This window comes from Stylophora pistillata, chromosome 12 (genome assembly GCF_964205215.1).
Source record: "Stylophora pistillata chromosome 12, jaStyPist1.2, whole genome shotgun sequence".
NCBI lineage: Eukaryota > Metazoa > Cnidaria > Anthozoa > Scleractinia > Pocilloporidae > Stylophora > Stylophora pistillata.
Window position 1 is genome coordinate 10,885,001 of NC_142530.1, and position 19,464 is coordinate 10,904,464.

General features: G+C 39.1%; 1 protein-coding gene across 2 annotated transcripts; it reads right to left on the minus strand.

The window, feature by feature from the left end:
• Positions 1 to 12,204: 12,204 nt before the first annotated feature.
• LOC111331068 (uncharacterized) lies at positions 12,205 to 19,019 on the minus strand. 2 transcript variants are annotated; one of them, XM_088741036.1, is made up of 5 exons: positions 18,869 to 19,019; positions 16,574 to 16,636; positions 14,514 to 14,690; positions 13,513 to 13,803; positions 12,205 to 13,060 (listed from the first exon to the last, which is right to left on the minus strand). In XM_088741036.1, the coding sequence occupies exons 2-5, from the start codon at positions 16,617 to 16,619 to the stop codon at positions 12,891 to 12,893; spliced, it is 684 nt and encodes a 227-aa protein (XP_088597162.1). In that variant the 5' UTR covers positions 16,620 to 16,636; positions 18,869 to 19,019; the 3' UTR covers positions 12,205 to 12,890. The 2 variants fall into 2 exon arrangements, with proteins under 2 accessions (XP_088597162.1, XP_022791834.1); XM_022936099.2 differs by lacking the exon at positions 18,869 to 19,019 and adding an exon at positions 17,448 to 17,680.
• Between the last annotated feature and the right edge of the window lie 445 nt (positions 19,020 to 19,464).

Genomic DNA, 19,464 nt, shown 5'->3' on the forward strand with positions numbered 1-19,464 from the left:
ATTGATGACATTTCCAACGTTCTTCAAGACTTGGCCATCTCAAGACTGTTAATGCATCAGTGGATGAGGAGTGAAGTGATCTATCTAATATCAACTTAGCTGCTTTGTTCTGCAGAATTTGCAACTCCTTCATTAGTGTGACATTGTCCTTGTCACCCCAGACTAAATCAGCGTAATCAAAAATAGGCAGCACTAAGCTATTATAAAAAAGTAACCGAGCGTTATAAGGCAAATAATACTTAATCTACGTAAAAGCCCAAGGTTCTTATTAACCTTACATGAAATATACTCAACATGGTCGGACCATGTAAAATTTGAGGACAATATAACTCCCAAATATTTAAAACTAGTTACAGAATTTATATCAGTGTCAAAAATAGATAATGAGAAAGAGGAAATACCAACAAGTTTCCTATTACTACCTATAATCATGGATTTCGTCTTAGTAAGATTCAAACTTAGCTTATTTCCATGTAGCCACTGAGAAACTTGCAAGAGATCATCATTCAGTGCCTCTTCGAACAGGTGTGGCTCCTAAGCAAAGTAGTATAGGACCGTGTCATCAGCATACAAAGTCATCTTGCAATTCTTTATAGCCAGAGGAAGGTCATTAATATAAACCAAGAAGAGAAGCGGTCCTAGAATACTCCCCTGTGGCACCCCAAAGGTCATCGGGAGAGGTTCAGACATAGCATCACCACAGGAAGTCCGCTGTTTACGATGACTCAGGTAGGACTTGAACCACTGTAGCGTGCTGGGCGAGACACCGATAGCCAATAATTTAGATAACAAGATCTTATGGTCAACGGTATCGAATGCCTTGGTCAAATCTAAGAACACTGCACCGCACAGTTCTCCACTCTCCATATGCAATAGGACCTCATCTGCAAAACTGGTGAGAGCTGATGTTGTAGACAGTTTGGAACGGAAGCCAAATTGTTTGTTTGAAATGAGGTTATTTGAATTTAGAAAGTCATAGAATTGGAAGTGGACGACGATTTCCAGTATCTTACTCATCGCTGGCAGAATAGAAATTGGGCGATAATTTGACGCATCTGTCCTATCTCCAGTTTTGAAAAGTGCAGCTACTTTCGAGCATTTCCATATTTCAGGAAAATTGCCAGTGCGAATAGAGAGATTCAGTAACTTGGTGATCGAGGGACAAATAACACGCGCGCCACACTTTAAGAGTCTCGCACTGATGTTGTCCAAGCCAATAGCTTTATTTGTCTTCAGAGAAAGCAGATGCTTGAGTACTGTTTCCTCGTCAACTTCGTAAAGCGAGAAATACTGTAATTTCGTGGCCGATCTGACTGGGAACATAACAGCAGCTGATATTTTATTTCCAAGACTTCTGCCAATGGAAGCGAAATAATAGTTGAGCACGGATGCAATAGAGGCTGGAGTGGTGTGTTCAACACCATCAGCTACGATACATTGTGGGCTCGAGGATTTAGTCTTGCGAGAAGACACCTCATTCACCGCCTTCCAGATCTTCCCTGAATCCCCTTTTGCCTCTAGAATCAAGTCACAATAATACCTGAATTTTGCTGCCTTGACTTCGCGATTGACCCTATTTCTTAGCTTCCTATTGCAAGCCCAATGATAAACAGAATTGGTTTTCACAGCTTTACGATGGTGAAAATCACGATCTTTCATCATCTCGTTGATTTTATCATTCAACCACGGGAGCGGAACACCTCGTATTCTTCGCCTTTTTACAGGCGCATGCAGGTCAGCTATTTCAGAGAACAGTTGATTCCAAATAAACACAGCGTCGTCGATGTCTTCCTCGTTTTCAATAACGTGCCATGGGACGCTATTCAAGTCCGCTAGGAAGGTGTTCTCATCAAAGTTTTTATAAGAGCGGTATTCAATTGTTTTTGGTGGTGCCTTAATTATACCTGCTTTTAAAACACAATAGACGAGGTAGTGATCACTCAGTGAAACAGGAACAACACCTGAGTCAGTGATGCGTTGATCATTGTTCACTAAAATCACGTCAAGCAAATCTTTAGAGCTCGTCAGGTTTTGTTTCACTCCAATATCCGTGATGATTTTTGGTGCAAACGGCGTGATCAGAAATAGAACTTCCATTCGAACACGTTTAAATCCCTGACACAAAACGCTAAAATTTCTTTTTTAAGTCGTTGTATTGTGAGATAGGGATTAACATTTTCCCTTGGGCTACTACTTTCTCATCTCTCACATGACTTTCAAAGAGAAAACACCTTTACCCAACTTGACTGCTTAAAGAAGGCAATCTTGCTATTGGATATATACGGAAATTATATTAACTTAATAATAATAGTAATAAATTAAAAATTTTATAGCGCAAGAATCATCGGGACTGCTCTCTCGTGCTTTACAAACTTACAGCAATGATATCATAATAATTAAAATCAAAATACAGCTCATAAAACTAGGTGACCTCAGAACTAGACAGAACTATTCGATTATTTCCTTTTGGAATAGATGAGTTTTAAGAAGTCTTTTAAAAGATTGTACATTATCTGCCCAGCGGACGGCAGTAGGTAATTTATTCCATACTGCTGGTGCAGCCGCGGTAAAACTACGATCACCAAGTGAACGTAGAGCTTTGTTGTGGGTGATCGCAGTAAAAGTTCACAAGACGACCTTAGATCATACCTCGATACAGTCTTTGAAATAATTAGTTCCCTAAGTGCAAGTCCTTATATCTTATTTTCTCAACGCGCGATCTAAAAATTTCATCCTATTTAACAGGTTTTAATCAAATTTATTTTTCAAGGATTTACTTGTATAGGTTGAACTAAATACCTTGAAGGGGGCAGCCAGATATATTCTTAGAGCAAGGGGCATCGAAACTTCATCCTGTACGGACAGCGAAGCAGATGTTCGCCAACTTTTGAATAATAATCGTTAGTATTAATAGCCCTTTCTTTAACGCTCGAAGGTTCATTTCGAAGGTTCATTTCGAGCTTTGAACAAAAAGAAAATCAATTTAGACAAGAACCAAAGCTCGGATGTTGGCAAATCATCGAAAATTTTACCAAAAAATTGCAAGCTGCCACGTATGTATGACAAAAGAACAACTTATCTTGTGGGTACACAGTGGTTATGGAGCGCATTTATTTATAAGCCTGTTTTAGGCGTTTTAGTGGAGCCCTATATTTTAGTGGAGCCCTATATTTTAGTGGAGCCCTATAGAAAACGGCACGAAATTAACCGTGGAGAGAAAGAAATAAAAGAGAAAGGCTTATCGGGTTGCGCCACATGACCAGACTCGAACTTACCCTTTTTTAACACGACCCAAACGTCCCGCCTTTTTTACGCCGCCACTGCTGTGGTGCCGTTTACCATCTCGCTCCGTTTTACAAACTCAACGTCTAAAACAGGTTGCAATTGATAAGCGGTGGAATGAGAAAGAGGATTGAGGGGGCCTTCAGCCCCTCACATTTGGTGGGTAGGGGGTTTAGGGAGAAGGTGCTTTCCCCTCCACTCACGTTTCTATGGGGTAGTCAGTTATCGAAAGAGAAGCTTATAATTGGCCTGGTAAATCCTTTTATAGTGATTGCTCTAAGTGACAAGATGTTGGACGACTTTTTTGAACAACTGCTGACTTACGCAGAATTACAAATCGACAGTATCCGCAGTTAACACGTGTAAAACGTCAACTCAAAGTTGCAAAATACTTCTCCCAGACTCATAAAGTTTGAGCTAAGATAAGTCAAACGTCAGGGGCCTCTAGGCTGGAGAACCTTAGACATTCAACGAGTAAAGTCCAAAAGCTAAATTTCAAACTTTCGCATTGTATAAGATTCAGGTGATTATTCTTTCAGTAGTTATACAGACTACTTAAAATTGAAGCTATTTTAATTTTAGATTTAGTATCTGTAGCTAGACGCCCCTTAGTTGACGGGGCAGTGTTTTTTGAAATAAAGTATTTTATTTACCCACTATACAAAACAGGTATTATCTTTTTGGATTCTTTTTCCTTCTGGTGCTGGGTTGTATGGTGGTGAGTCCTCATAACCAGGTATGATGCCTTTATGGCTCCTTTTTCCTTCCGGTGCTGGGTTGTACGGTGGTGAGTCCACATAACCAGGTATGATGTCTTTTCGGCTTCTTTTTCCTTCTGGTGCTGGGTTGTACGGTGGTGAGTTGGCATAACCAGGTATGATGCCTTTTTTACTCCTCTTTCCTTCTGGAGGTGGGTTGTACGGTGGTGAGTCGGCATAACCAGGTATGATGCCTTTTTTACTCCTCTTTCCTTCTGGAGGTGGGTTGTACGGTGGTGAGTCGGCATAACCAGATGTGATGCCTTTTTGGCTCCTCTTTCCTTCTGGGGGTGGGTTGTACGGTGGTGAGTCGGCATAACCAGGTATGATGCCTTTTTGGCTCCTCTTTCCTTCTGGGGGTGGGTTGTACGGTGGTGAGTCGGCATAACCAGGTATGATGCCTTTTTGGCTCCTCTTTCCTTCTGGGGGTGGGTTGTACGGTGGTGAGTCGGCATAACCAGGTATGATGCCTTTTTGGCTCCTCTTTCCTTCTGGTGGTGGGTTGTACGGTGGTGAGTCGGCATAACCAGGTATGATGCCTTTTTGGCTTCTTTTTCCTTCTGGGGGTGGGTTGTACGGTGGTGAGTAGGCATAACCAGGTATGATGCCTTTTTGGCTCCTTTTTCCCTCTGGTGCTGGGTTGTACGGTAGTGGGTCGGCATAACCAGGTATGATGCCTTTTTGGCTCCTCTTTCCTTCTGGTGGTGGGTTGTACGGTGGTGAGTCGGCATAACCAGGTATGATGCCTTTTTGGCTTCTTTTTCCTTCTGGGGGTGGGTTGTACGGTGGTGAGTAGGCATAACCAGGTATGATGCCTTTTTGGCTCCTTTTTCCCTCTGGTGCTGGGTTGTACGGTAGTGGGTCGGCATAACCAGGTATGATGTCTTTTTGGCTCTTTTTTCCTTCTGGTGTTGGGTTGTACGGTGGTGAGTCGGCATAACCAGGTATGATGTCTTTTTGGCTTCTTTTTCCTTCTAGTGCTGGGTTGTACGGTGGTGAGTCCGCATAACCAGGTATGATGTCTTTTCGGCTTCTTTTTCCTTCTGGTGCTCGGTTGTACGGTGGAGAGCCGACATAAATAGCTTTGATACCTCTGTGGCTTCTCCGTTTTCCCTCTGGTGCTGGGTTGTACAGTAGTGGGTCAGCATGACCAGGTATGATATATTTTTGACTCCTTTTTCCCTCTGGTGCTGGGTTGTACCGTGGTGGGTCAGCATAACCCGGTATGATGTCTTTTTGGCTTCTTCCTTCTGGTATCCCGCCGTATCTCTTTTGTCCGACATATCCAGGTATATCTTTTTGGCTTCGTCTTCCTTTTGGCGGTTTGTTGTGTGGTTTTTGGTCCACTCTACCAGGGATGAGTCGTTTTGCTTTTATTCTCTCCTGTTGTATGTTGTGGTCCTTTGCGGGGGAATTTTGCGATTCGGAGAAGTGGAAAGTTAAAACTAATATCAGGAACGTTTGTGCAGGCTTCATTGGCTTTACTTGACTAGTTTCAACTACGTTTATCTCTGTCGTTTTAAGTTTGTTCACGGTTCTTTATATATTTTGACGGTAATCATTATGCAGTGGCAATGAATATTTGATTACACAGGAACGAGATATTGATTCTTTAATTTATGCTAAACGTATGTTGTTTCAATTTCATCAAAAAAATGTGATATGAATAAGACCTTTCATTTGTTGGCTTGCCATTTGATAACAATGTTCCTTATTGCAGCTAGAAATAACACCTGTTTTAATTATCTTGCCCTTTTCCCTCGCAAAATTATTACAGAGAAATCTTCATTTTTGGGAAATTACTTGTATTTTAGTGTACTTGTTTTAAATCCTTTGTAATTTTAGGAACATCTTAAAGGATATTTGAACTCAGTGCGAAAAACCGCGATGGATCGTACTCAATCCAGTTTCAAACTAGTCAGATATTACATGAAAAAAAAAAAGTACAAATTTTCAAACAAACCGTCATAAAAGAAGAAATGAAAAAGTTGAAATGTCTCATTGATCTGATATTGACGAAAATTGTCATTAGAACCCTGAGGTAAGACAAGGAAATTGAAGTCTGAAGAAAGCTTCATCTTTTAATTTCATCTTTCAAATTACTTTGAATCATCAACGATTTAAATATCATTGTGGGTTTTCAGCGAGGAAGCATTCGGTTGTATGTTTACTGAATACATATTTGTCAACTGAAGACAATGAAAAGCAAAAACGTACAAGTTTTTCTGAGACTCGGGTCGGTTCCAGACATTTTCAAAGCAAATTTCGTCAACGGTGGCTGTACCGGCTCGAACTTTTTGCGTTTCAAGGGCAGCTGTGAAATATTGATGCCAAGCAACGACACCAACATTCAAATTGATTTGGGTGCTTGATTTCGGCGAGATCACTCTGACTGTTTATATGAGACTCACATCAACTTACAATGATATTCTCAGATGGGTACAACCTTATGCTTTACGATTTTTGCCACTGGAGTTAACTATTCTGATGTTTAGGTTTGTTAATAAAGCAATTCTCAATATCTCGCTGTGTTATGAATTACACGTCATTTTTTATTTTAGCATTCCCTAATTATATGTGTTTTCTTAAATAAATTGCTTTTTACAGCTTGCTGGTATTTTCTAGCTCATTAAGTCAATTAGAAACGTGGGTGTCCATCGCCCTATTGACAACTAACCTCAAATGTGTGATATGCCACATTTAAAAAAAAATGTATCGCTCGCACCTTTAGGAATCGACTAAGTCGGCTGCTGTGCTAATTTTAAGCTTTTCCAACAACGTCTGAAAAGGAATTGACCGTTTTTGTCGCAGCAAGGGCATTTTTTCATTTTTAAAGAAAAAAGTATCCGCCGCCCAATTAGATCCCATCAGTTTTGATTAACAGGAATGCACGATAACACTTCCAGAATTTCTGAGAAAAGTTATGAGGCGATCAGAGTTAGTTTGGGTTTATATGTCAATAAGAATGAAATTTACCCGTGTACAACGTACATCAGGCTTAGTTGGGACAGCACTTTAGCAAAGATGCCATGCGTTTAGAAAGGGGAATGCAAAGGCGTAACCTCACGTTTCGCTTTGATCTGAAAAAAAAAAAAGTGTAAAAAAAAAAAAAACTGTGCGACCAATAAGTTCCTTGGATAGGCACAACTTACAGGAAGGAATAAAGAAAATGAAATGTGCACGATTAATATTACAACAGACTGCGAATGTCAAACATGAAAATTGGGTAAGTTAATTCTGTCAAAGGAATGAATAAGCTCCTTTCAAGGAGTTTTGGCTGGTTTTGGTCCAACATATAGTTCAGTAATTTATACTTCCTCATTTTTTTATTAAGATGCGAAGAATTCAAATAAATATTTGATGTTTCTTCCGAACTGTCCTTCGGCCTGATGAATGAATTTGTAGGTAGTTTTGTTTTCTTTTTCTTGTTCATATCTGTTTTATGATTATCATACCGATATAAATCTTATAAATTTTAGTTTAGTATATACTTTTACTATTCATACTAGTTCCTTATCTTGTCTTTCCTTTTTATCGATGATGGTAACTTTTTTAAGATTTTAATCTTTTTTCAGGAGGACCCTCGTGTAAACCCCTTTTTGCGAACTTGGTATCCTCCATAAAGACTAGTTATCATTATATTGAGCTAATGCACGGTGGCTACCAAAATCCTTATCATGTCTGGAGTGAATTTTCCTCTCAGTTCCAGGATCCTGAGTCTGTTTTACTATTTGTACCTTGTGACGCCAGCTCCGCCAAATATGAGGTTAAAGTGGATAAATTATAATAAGATAATTTTTTAGGCTCCAGTGGTTTATACGAGTCTTGAAAAAGGATGAAAGGACGTTAACTGTCCAGAAACTGAAATAGCGGCACAGTATCGATAAATGCTAAACATATGGAGCTCTTAAAAAAGCATTACCTTGTTACAAAAAATGCGCTGAAAAAGCAATTATGTCTGAGACATGTCTATTATGTGACATATCTATTTACATGATGTAGGACATATACTATGTTTGCCAGCATGTGCGTCTCACAACAGCGAAGTTAACTCCTAACTACACCCAAAAGTTTCAGAGTGGTCAATAGTGAGCAGATAGTTATATGATAACCGTGTAATTCCAGACTAGACAACAACAGTAAACCCTCGCCATTTTAAGGAAATTACAAAATTTGTTTAGAAGAAATACCGACCAGATCAATCTTTGTAATTATCCTTCCTAGCGAGTCAAGTTGCCCTCAAACAGCCTCCTGTTGGTGACCGTCACCCACGTTTAGACTGTCTGAGCCAAGTTATCCCAATTCCACTTCCTCAAGGTTTTTTATTTTTTTTATCGTTTTATTTCGCACAGTTCTGCAATGTGTCTTGACTGAACACTTTAATCAAAACAGAAGAGAGTACATTTTTGCAGTTTTTTCCTAGTTCGTTCGCGTCAGCCTGCAGTAAATATAATGAATAATACTATGAACATTCAATTCCCCTGTAATAAGTGTTGGAAGCGATTTTCGTCTGCTTTTTATTATGATATCTGTTGATTATTCGTAACTTATGACCAGTCTAGAGGCAACTTATAAGGGTTTCATTGATGAGAAACCTTTCCTTATCTTTGTTCGTTCGACTGTGGCCAGTTTTGCTGATCAACATGCCCGGGACTCAAAAATGCGTATTGATGTTTCTTTGCATAACAAAAAAGGCAAAATGTCTCGCTTATAAGTGCCTAAGCGCGTTTCAATTTATGAAATCTAATTATTTGACAGAACAACAACTGAAATATGACGTGTAGCTGATTTTATCAACCAAAATGATAATTTTTAATAGGCACGTTGTCTCAGATTACGAGAGACAAGAACAAATGAATTACTCTTAAAGAAACTTTTGACTAGGTTTCAACAAACTCAGAAATTTCTGTAAATTTAGAGACATATAGCTGGATATGAAGTGTTTATGAAACTTGCAAAGGGTTCCCTCTCCGTAATAGGCATTCTAAACCTAAAAAAAAGCTCTTGCTTTCATATTCAAACTAATATTTCTAGACTAACACCCCGTTGTTAGCTTGAATAGCTGAAAATATGCCAGCCTTTGACTAGTCATTTTAGGTTCACTTTTCAACCGATGGATTGTGATCAACAATTTTGCAAAAAAAAAAAAAAAAACAGTTTTTGACTCAAAAAGGAAAGGACAACATATATATAATATTCATACCGAGTGTGAATTTTAATATGGTTGAAATGGTTTGTTTGACTTGGGTATTTACCATCAAAACAATGGCGCCCCGCTGAAATGAAAATAAACTGTAAATTAAATCAAATCATGTAGGTTTTTGAGGAGAGGGGAAAACCGGAGTACCCGGAGAAAAACCTCTCGGAGCAGAGTAGAGAACCTACAAACTCAGTCCACTTATGACGCCGAGTACGGGAATCGAACCCGGGACACATTGGTGGAAGGCGAGCGCTCTCACCACTACGCCAACCCTGCTCCCAAGAGAATCGCTTCAATCGGTAGAGAAATATTTGAGCGATTCTTCTGACAACTGGCATGTGATTGCGACGATCGTCGAAATAGAACTAAAGTCTCTCTTGCGACAACGATGGAGAGGTGTGGTTTCCATATGATAATAACGATCGCTAAATATTTTTGTAGGGATCATATCTTAAAAGCTTTTAGTCTTTTAAGCTTTGTCTAGTTACCGCCTCATTTTCAATACTAATTAGGCGGCGTTTGCGCGATTGTTTGCGGAGGCGGAGCTTAGCATATATTGATAATCTTGCGGGAAGTTTGAAATGGGTAACTTGTATTCTCGTGGGAGTCCCCAAAGGACAAATTTGGAGAGATCACTGCGATGCAGAGCAAACGTTTTCGAAATTCGCGTTTTGCGACTGCTTCGAAAGCTTGAAATCCCTTGAAAATTTCTATGGCGCTTTCTAGAATGTTAAATAAAAATAACCGTATGGTAAAAGAAAAATCTAGCAATTGAGTGAAGATGAATTACGCCTGAAAGTGTGCTGAGATCGACTTCTCATACCAGCAGGACGCCAACATAGTCAATTTTCAAGGCAAATTTGCGACCTCTTCTGAAAGCGCAAGAGCAAAGTGTGACTGATACACTGTTCAATTGAACTTTCTTCTATAAAAGCCATATGGTAAAAGTAGGATTCAAAAAGTAGTTTATCCGTAAACGAATAGAACGTAAGCTTTCCTCGACATTTTCAGCCCTTTCCCTCTATTGTTTGGCAATCATTTTCTAATTAGCGTTTAAATTTAGCGCCAGTGTCTCAATGAAAGTCCCGGATATGTCACTAAATTCTGGGCGATGCCCTCTGGTAACATTTGATTAGAAAATACGGAAATACCAACAAAAGAATTCCTTATCAGTTTAAAAGCTTTTATCAGAACTTCTCTTGAAATTCGTCGTTCCGACAATTTGCAAATCATTTCATTGTAGGCGGAGAGAGGCGCTCAGTGCATTCACACTAACCCCTGAGTATAAAAGGGGGTTAAAACGTAAACTACATTTTTATATTTACAATTTTCTTAAAAAAATTTGATTGTGGCTGCATTCTACAACGGAGATTACCTCTAGCAAGATTCGCAAAAAATATCTCATATCCAATTTGTGTGAGGATTTTCTGTCTCTATGATATCTTGGTGAATGGTCATGATGGATGATTTGGCAAAAGTGAACTCAGCCGCGGATCACCATGATATGAAGCCGATAACGTGTTATGAAGGAACTAGACCGGAGTACGTGGCACAGACGTTTTTCTTGGTGTACATTACCATTGCTACCATAATTGGCAATTCTGCCATATGCTGTTCAATCTACTACAATCAAACTCTTCATCGCTTCTCAAACTATCTCGTTATGTCACTTACTTTATCAGACCTGATGGTTGCCTTTTTCGATGTACCAACGCGAACACATCAAAGTTTGCATAACACGCATTGGTGCCTCAATGAAAGCACTTGTGTTTTCTGGATTTGGGCAGATTTAGCTTGCCGCTGCACCTGTTTCGCGAACCTAGCACTAATATCGCTAGACCGCGTTTCGTAGCGACAAGATATCCGTTGAGGTATCACCGAATAATAACCCAGAGAAGGGGTCAGTTGATAATTATCTATATCTGGTTTCATGGAGATGCGATAGCTTCACTCGGACTAAAAAACTTGACTAATTCTACCATTCCAGCGTTTTCTATAGACAATCCATCAGGATCCCAAAGGACTCCAGACCCGGCTTTTTACACTTTTGTCGCTTGTGTGGGATTTTTTCTTCCTTTGCTCACCATAGCAGCATCGTATTCTTACGTATTTTCAGTTTCCTTGGAACACTGGAAATCCACCAACTGCAGGACGCTACCAGAGCCTCTCTCACTTGTTCAGAGTATCGATGATTTACACTGACTCGGGAGATCAAAGCTGCTGAAACATTGGCCATAGTTATAAGCGCCTTGATCTGTTGCCGGCTCCCGTTCTTCATCATCCTAATGGCTCTGTTTTGGTGCTCGACATGTTTCACCCGAACGAGCCCGTTTGTAAACATAACATTTATTTACATTCTTTCAAACATCACCACTGCCCTGAATCCATTCATTTTCTTCATCTTTAGTCACAGACTACGAGAAGCTTTCTACAAATTCTATACTCGTATTAAGAAGAGCATAGTTTTTCATTGAAATTTCCTATCACTAGAAGAGCCTTGAGGCATTCTTTAAATACAAGCATAATCGTTTGTTGTAATTTGTCACCGTGAATCAGTTTTCCAAACGGAGTAAAAGAGCATATGAAATTTTTGGATTATTGTCCGTAGAATAAACTAAACGAATGTCTTAGTTTGGCACGCGGGTGTTGCGTACGTAAGAAATTCGTTAATTTTTGTCCCTTGCTAGATTACGCTGCAAACGGTTCGCACTCCTCATGCATGTTCTTACCCATCGGAAATTCGAGCCGCCAAAAAAATTGAACCCTGTGTGGATCCCACTGTAATGTCGTAAAGGAACACGTTCTCCTTGGTTGAAACGGCTGAAAAATTTCGTCAAGGGTTGGTATAATGTGCTGAAGTTACGCAATTCAATCGAAGTTGTACGTCTTACTTTTGAGTAAACTTAAAGCTTACTTTCATTAAAGAAAGCAATCAAATCATTGAATCAAAGAGTGGAATGTATCTCTGTGCCAGTTGTTATTCACTTTATTCGCTCAGCCACTGAGGCTTTTCTTATTCAGGAACTGAACAAAGAGGCATGTGCTTTAATGCTGTTATGATTAGATTCATACACCAAACAACTTCGGCTCTGTTTGTTGCTGAGTATAACTGACTAAGGTTTTCCAGTAAAGAGCTGAAGCCCGTTAATGCCTAAGAAATTGTTCACATACCTGAATACTCACAGACCTGCTAAACACTCGATGAACAACAAAAATTATCGGCAAGGAAAGACACTGTTAAGCTTCAGTTTATCATTCGCCCGATTTACTAGAGCCTCAGAAATTGTAAAGTGAATCTTCCTGTGACAATTCTATGTAAATCTTGGCGTTTGCACGTTCCGAGAAAACAATGAATGCTTCAAGGACACTTAGAAAAACCACTCCCTAATAAACTGCTCGGGGTTTGTTTCACAAAATATGTCCGCTCCCACATTATTTACGGTCAAAAAGGTATATTACAACAGCTTTTTAAAGACATTCTTAAGTTCCATCCGGTCAGTATGAAAAGGTAAGAGATATTGTCGCTGCCTGAGGGTAAGCATGGTCAAATGAAGTCCTTAAAATCTCAAGAATACAACCAAAGTCCACTTGTATTGTTAGACTGAGTCGGCCAAACTCTATGTACATGTTACTGTTGAAGGTTGTCCTCTTTAAATGAAATAAACTACACCAAAGGTCACCAAGCTGATACCCAGGGTAACCCAGTCGATAGTAATCACGCAACCTGCATTCCAGAATGAAAGAGCAGTTGTGTCTCCATGGTGAGACATTGAATTGCATCCGCTCCATTGGCAGCAAGTGAAGCAGCGTTTCTCGTGAACTGGAATGAAAGAAACAACGCTTAGAACCAAAAGATACTTTGGATACATACGTGCGCAAAAATGAACGCCAACGTTTGTTATAATTTTCTTATAAAATAATGCGGTAAAGGTCGTTTTAACGATATACGTCTCATTCGCCCAGTCTGTTTATGTGTTCCCGAATAGACTGTCAGTAAAACAATTTAAAGCGTTTCTTACTCCATATTCAGTGGTTAGAATGATTCCGCAAATTTTCAGCGCGGTGAGCTAAATGGAAACTGAAAAGAACTTTCCCGCGACAATATATCTCCTTTATGCAATGAATAATTTTTTGATGTAAAAAGCCAAGAATATACCATATGAAATAATTTTGATTGATAAAAAGCCAACTATATTGTTCACTGTCTTTTTTTTAATATAGTGGAAAGCTTGAAACCTGAACATGATAATGGCTTTAACTCACACTACTTACCTTTGCATGGTTTAGCACGAGCTCTCTGACATTGCTTGTGGTTGGCACAACCCATATGATAATGAACTATATTGTTTCGCTTTGTACTCTTTGTAAAGCAGATATTAGAAAGACCATCATCACATTTCTTGAGCGTGCGTTTATGCGTACATTCGTCGTATGTGGAATTCATCGGACAGTGATGACACATGGGATACATTTCATGGGCGGGGTGTTTCACGCTACCATGCTGGTAAGATATGTCCGGATCATCCTCCTGAGCGAGATCACCAGAGGGATTTTTCCCTTTTGCTACAAAAGAAAGCGTCAAATTTACCATGGTTGTTACCTTGGTATATCTCGCTGGCAACACTTTGTCAGGCTACGTCGATAAATCTCTGAATTTGTGATACATACCGATTAGAAAATATTTCACATTATTAAGTGAGGTGACATTTGTAATGAAATCATTCATATTCGGGTCTTAGAGATATAAAGACCCTAAGGTATCTAAGATTGGATCCCATAGATTATGAGAATCTTAAGGTATGTGATGGAAAAATTGCTCATTCTTGGCTTCTACTATTATCATAAGCAATAGCTAGGATATTTATCGAAAATGTACGAATCCCTGATAACATTTTGCAAATCAGCCATTCTGAGATCCTGTTTTCACTTAGAGAGACGAGCCAAGATAACAATGGTGGCCTATCCGAAAAAAGGCATGTTTTGCCACTTTTGTTCGTTTGTTTGTTTGTTGTTTATGCTTCACTTACGTAAAAAAAAATTGAAGAAAGTGAAGAGTGAAGTTTGCACAAAATAGTCCCGAGGGATTTAGTCAAAGGTTTGTGACGAGGGAGTTATTAAGTCCATTTTCAATCAGAACTGTCAATTTTACGTATTTAGTTAGCTTCATTTGCCAAATGAAGTTAGCTTCATTTGCCAAAAACGATTAATACTATCAGGGTTTCAACAAATTGTAAAGCGGTCAGGTTTTCCTGTCAGGGCCCATGGATAGTTACCTTTAGTCAGGTCATTTGATTTATCATGTTGAGTGACATTCGTGACTTTCCCTTTCCCGCCTGACAGTTCAACAGTCTCGTGATGTGGAAACAGGAAGAACGAAATAGTATATGGGTGAGGTTCCTCGTCTGTGACGTCACTTCCGGTCGTCCGTTCTGCTTGCTGTGCGCATGCGACTTGTAAACGAAACAATGGAAAGTTACGTCGAATGTTAAATCTGTCACACACAGGTGTGGTATCCCAAAAAACTTATTTGGCCTACAATGTATCACAAATTGTCGGAACATAGCATTTTTGCCTGGGAATCAAACAAATTTTGGTTCTGGGCTCATAACAAGTTCTTCCGTTGCAAGCAAAAATTGTTTTTCTATTATTATTTGGGGTGTTTCAGCTGTAGTACTATGCGCGAAGGGGGAAGGATTAGTGTTTCAACAAATTGTGCTGATTGTTTCAGCCTGATCAGTGTTTCCATTGAGATAGATGTGTTGATGGGTTAAAATGAAAGAGCAAAAGTCACAGGGCTACTGAAAACGACTGCACAGTGAAGAAATTTGGTAAGAAAACGTTAAGTTATTGGTTTTGATAATCACAATTAGAGAAGTATGATAAAACTGATGTGCGTGGCGCGCATAAATTTGCAGTTAAGTAGAATCGTGTTTTGTCCGTACTTGCCTTTGTTAGTTTTTTTTTCCCCGTGATATTAAGATAGGGTTGATATTTCACTGATCTGGTGTGTGTTAGTGTTTGCCTTTGTTGTCGCTGTAACACCAAACTGATGAGGTAGGGCGTCTTGCCAATTTTTCTCAATTTCGTAAAGTATCATGGAGGAAATCAGGAAACAACAAACAAACAAACGTGACTGTGACAAAGCAAGTATCCTATTATCTTTTTTCTTTCATTCGTGCGCGATATGGCTTTACGAACTATTCAGCCGATGACTTATTTTGTTTTATAACAAAGTGCAGTAACATCCTATGTATAGTGACGTGTTGTCCTCAGCACATTCATTTGATCTCACCCAAATATTCCCACTGGACTCTCTATCTATAATGTTTACTCCATAACTGAGACTGATTTAAATAAATGAGAGTGATAAATATGTTCCTTGACAAAATTGTAGCACTGGTATCGACTATAATCCCATGCGGATTTCGAGTCTTGTTGGCTTAGAAAAAAGGAAGATGAGGAAAATCAGGTGAACGACCGATCACGCATCGAGGTCCATACTTAAGAGAGACAATACAATTAAAACTAGCTACTTGTCTAAGCTGATAAATGGCGGCCAGTTTTACTGACATAACGAACATCCTAGTTTATGACCCGCAACAGAGCGGGCACTGGGCCTTGTTTTGTCTGAGACGAGACGTATGAAACACTAAGTTGTCAAACTTCAACAGCGCACTACTGTGCGATGATTTTTAACCAAATTTTCTCATAACTGTTAAATAAATGTTTTAAGTCTCTACATTTAAAACTTTCAAAAACAGGAATTATGCATTCCTGAGTAAACACTCCAAATGAATTCCGTTCAACAAAACCCTGTAGATTTATTTTCTCATATCTTAGGTGTTCCGACATGCCAGAAAAACGAAGAAATATTACCCAGTCAGCAGTAAAAGCAACATGGAAAACAAAGTAAGAATGTTTTCTGATGTTTCAACACGGGTCCGTTATCTTTACTTATAAAGTTTAAGGGTGGACAAAGAGTTAAAAGGTGAATTTAAAAAAAAAAAAAAAAAAAAGAACAGTTAATTACGTCATGTTGAGATTATTTTTGTTCAACCATATCTCTCAGGGTATTACTGTTATACGATAGTTTTGTGCAAGAAAATTATCCCCGGCCATTGAATTATGCTCTATAGGATAACATTTTAAACTATTCTTGTAAACGTAGTATAAAAACACATCAAAAACGAAGACTTACAAAGAAACCTTAGGGCTATTTTTGTATCTACTGTTGCGGATCAGATCATATCCAGAATATCGCGCCTGGGCAGATAACTCCTCTCAAGAGGGTATACGTTATTTATTTGATTCAACAGTGTTATGAAGTACTTACCGATGGCCAAGCAAAGCAACAGATAGGCGAACGGCAGTCGGGTCATATCAGCCCTTGTGTAACCTGAGATACACAAAAACAAACTCTACTGAGACCACTTCCCGTGATCTTCAAAGCGTGAAAACAGACATGGGACGGCAGGTACAACAGCAGGTCCCATGTCGTGCCAGGCACTCGCGCGGTCAATCGTCTCAAAGCAGATTTTTGTCACGTGAAGTAAATGTTACTTTGAAATTGAGACAAATGGATATTATCATTGGTGATCTGTCGACAAGGTGGGAAAATATATCAAATTTCACTTCCTTGCCAGAGGAGAAGAGAATTTCATACTCATATCAATACATCGGCGCACGCATCGCATTAAGTTGGTTTTGTGCGAATGTTTTGGATCTGGCATTCCAGAATCAATATTCACCAACAAGAGCGCCTTTTCCTCGAGCGAAATAAATGATTATTTTTTATCGGAACACAGGTATCTAACATTCTGGCTTAAAATTCTTTGCCTTGACCCCTTTGTATGATTGTTGGTATCATTCTAATTAAGAAAAGAGAGAATGTATCCTTAGATATCAATGGAAAATAATTTCTCGGAAAGTAACGAGTTGAGTGAGATCCCAGAGCGGTTCTAAAGTTTTTTTGAGGAGATGGAGAATGACTTCATGACAATAAACATACAGCTAGATCGCTCATAGATCTTTTTTTCTTTTGCGCCAATACTGCGACATAATGATTCTACCTATCTCCCATTTCGCTGTGTTTTCTTTTCAACCTTGATAGGAACTATTGCTGTAGTGACTCGCCGCCAACATCAACTAGAATTTGTCAGTTCTTTAATTTGCTAGAAACAAAGGAAAATTCGAAAATTTTAACCTACCTTCTCCCTTATTCTTCACAATTGAGTTGAAATAATGTGTTCGCTGGTACTTCATTCGAACGTTATAAGTGACTCAAGTTTTAAATCTCATTTCTCGCCTGGTTACCCTCGAATGAACCTGAAAACAGCCTCAGCGAACCCCAGTTTCGAACTTGCATTTTCGCTTTTCAGTGACTGCTGTCTGTTTCTGACTATTTTTTGCCTTGAGGAGTTAACGTAAGTCATCTCATGGTAAGCCCTCAAAGTTTGGACATCCTACAGAATGCTGGACGCCGACGGATAAATTCCGAAACGGTCACATGGCAAATTGGAGCATAGGAACCACTCCTTGTGTAACATCGCATGCTTGATAACACGTCAAGACCGCAAGCATGAAACGCCCTAGGATATAGCCTGAGCGTGACGTAGAGATACAATGACTCTCTCACCTAAAACTTAGGGAAATTTCGGTAAGAAGACTAGCTAGATTATGATCACGTGAGAGACTGAGTAACTGTGTTTGAATCAGTTTTTAATGATTGGGGCTCACTGGCAAAAAAATTAGATGCGCAAAAGTGATTCGTGTGTCAGAATGCGAGATGATTTTTCCTCTAATGCTGAGACTGAAGTCGCGACATCATAATCATGCGCATGAAGATGATCGTCCTAATTAATACTATACGCTTGTAGCTTAGAGTTCCCCGAGTTTAGCCAGCTGAAAGACATTTACTTCCTTTGCTTTCTGATAAAAAAAAACCTACTGAAAGAGATCTAAGGTTATTATCTTGGCAGTCGGTTCCGTTGAATCGTTCACAATATCCCTTTCCACTTCAGCCTGACAGGAAAAATAATGCGGTTTCGAGATTCTCAACTAGGAATTGATTGATGATAACTATTGGTGACGTTACAAAACGAAACAATTCATCACTTTTTGCAGGTTTTTACCTTCCACTAAGAGCTGACAGTAACCAAGTAATGGGCTCCTTGAGTAGAAGACTGTCTTTGTTAGAGGAACAAACAGATTTTGTGATATGCCCTTAACCAGGAGTCGAAGGAGAAATTAGTCTCCATGCAAGTCAATAAAATGTTTTACTTAATTAGGTCTGTTTATAATCGTAAAAGTCAGGCATCTATGTCTGTATTTGTCGTTAATCAACATTCGATAATGATAAACTTCCTTCACACCAGAAAAATTAGTTCAAAAGCTCCTCGTCGTGAGAGAGATTTAACTAAAATTTTAACTCAAAGCTGACGTATATCTCTTTTCTTCTTTAGCTGAAAAGAAAATAATATTTCTTTGATCAGATTCTATCGCACATTCCCCATGAACTGTTAAAATATGTCTGTCCCTCATGTCTGTCTCGTAAGTGCATATGAGAGCTTTAAACACATTTCTTAATTAGTATTTTTTTTATGACCTGCTGAACAACCCGCAAACCTACCGGTAGTCTCCTTTGTTAAGATGAAATGTGCTCAGGGATAATTACCACTTCAAGGATAATTCAACACATCAACAGTAATCCAAAGTCAAATTCTCTTATTCCAACTGTATGCTTAAAAAGAATTTCAACTGCTCGAGCGAACCATTCACCGAGACCTCTGCGACAGGCATACCAAATTGGATTGGATGATCACAGGTTTAATGAAATCATCTTTATCTTAATAAAACAAAGCTCAGTGTAAACTATACCTTTAGAACTAGAAATTGGAATAGCCATCAACTCAAGTAAAATTAACGGTCATCGACTGACTTTGCACACCCTGTCTGAATCTCTGTTTTGACCTTAACTGGAAAAGGTTTCACTGTTTTGTTAATGAGTAGGTTAAGTGATTAGTAATTATGGGGGGGGGGGGGTCACTTGCATCATTACATGTGTACAGACGATTCTTCTGAGCACATCATCGTATTTTTGGTTATCAGCTGCAACCCCTCTTTTATATCCAAACGACTTCACAGGACATGAATAATAACAATAAGATAAAAACGCGCCAACTTCTCCCTGTATTTTTCAACCTAGTAATAAACACTTTGACTGTG

Excerpts from the sequence above, each read along its gene's own strand:
- LOC111331068 (XM_022936099.2), bottom strand. The coding sequence starts at position 17,502 with ATGAAGTACCAGCGAACACATTATTTCAACTCAATTGTGAAGAATAAG. Across the intron at positions 14,691-16,573 it reads GTTGCTTTGCTTGGCCATCG|TCGCATGCGCACAGCAAGCA; the intron begins GTAAGTACTTCA and ends TTCGTTTACAAG. Across the intron at positions 13,061-13,512 it reads TCGTGCTAAACCATGCAAAG|TTCACGAGAAACGCTGCTTC; the intron begins GTAAGTAGTGTG and ends CTTTCATTCCAG.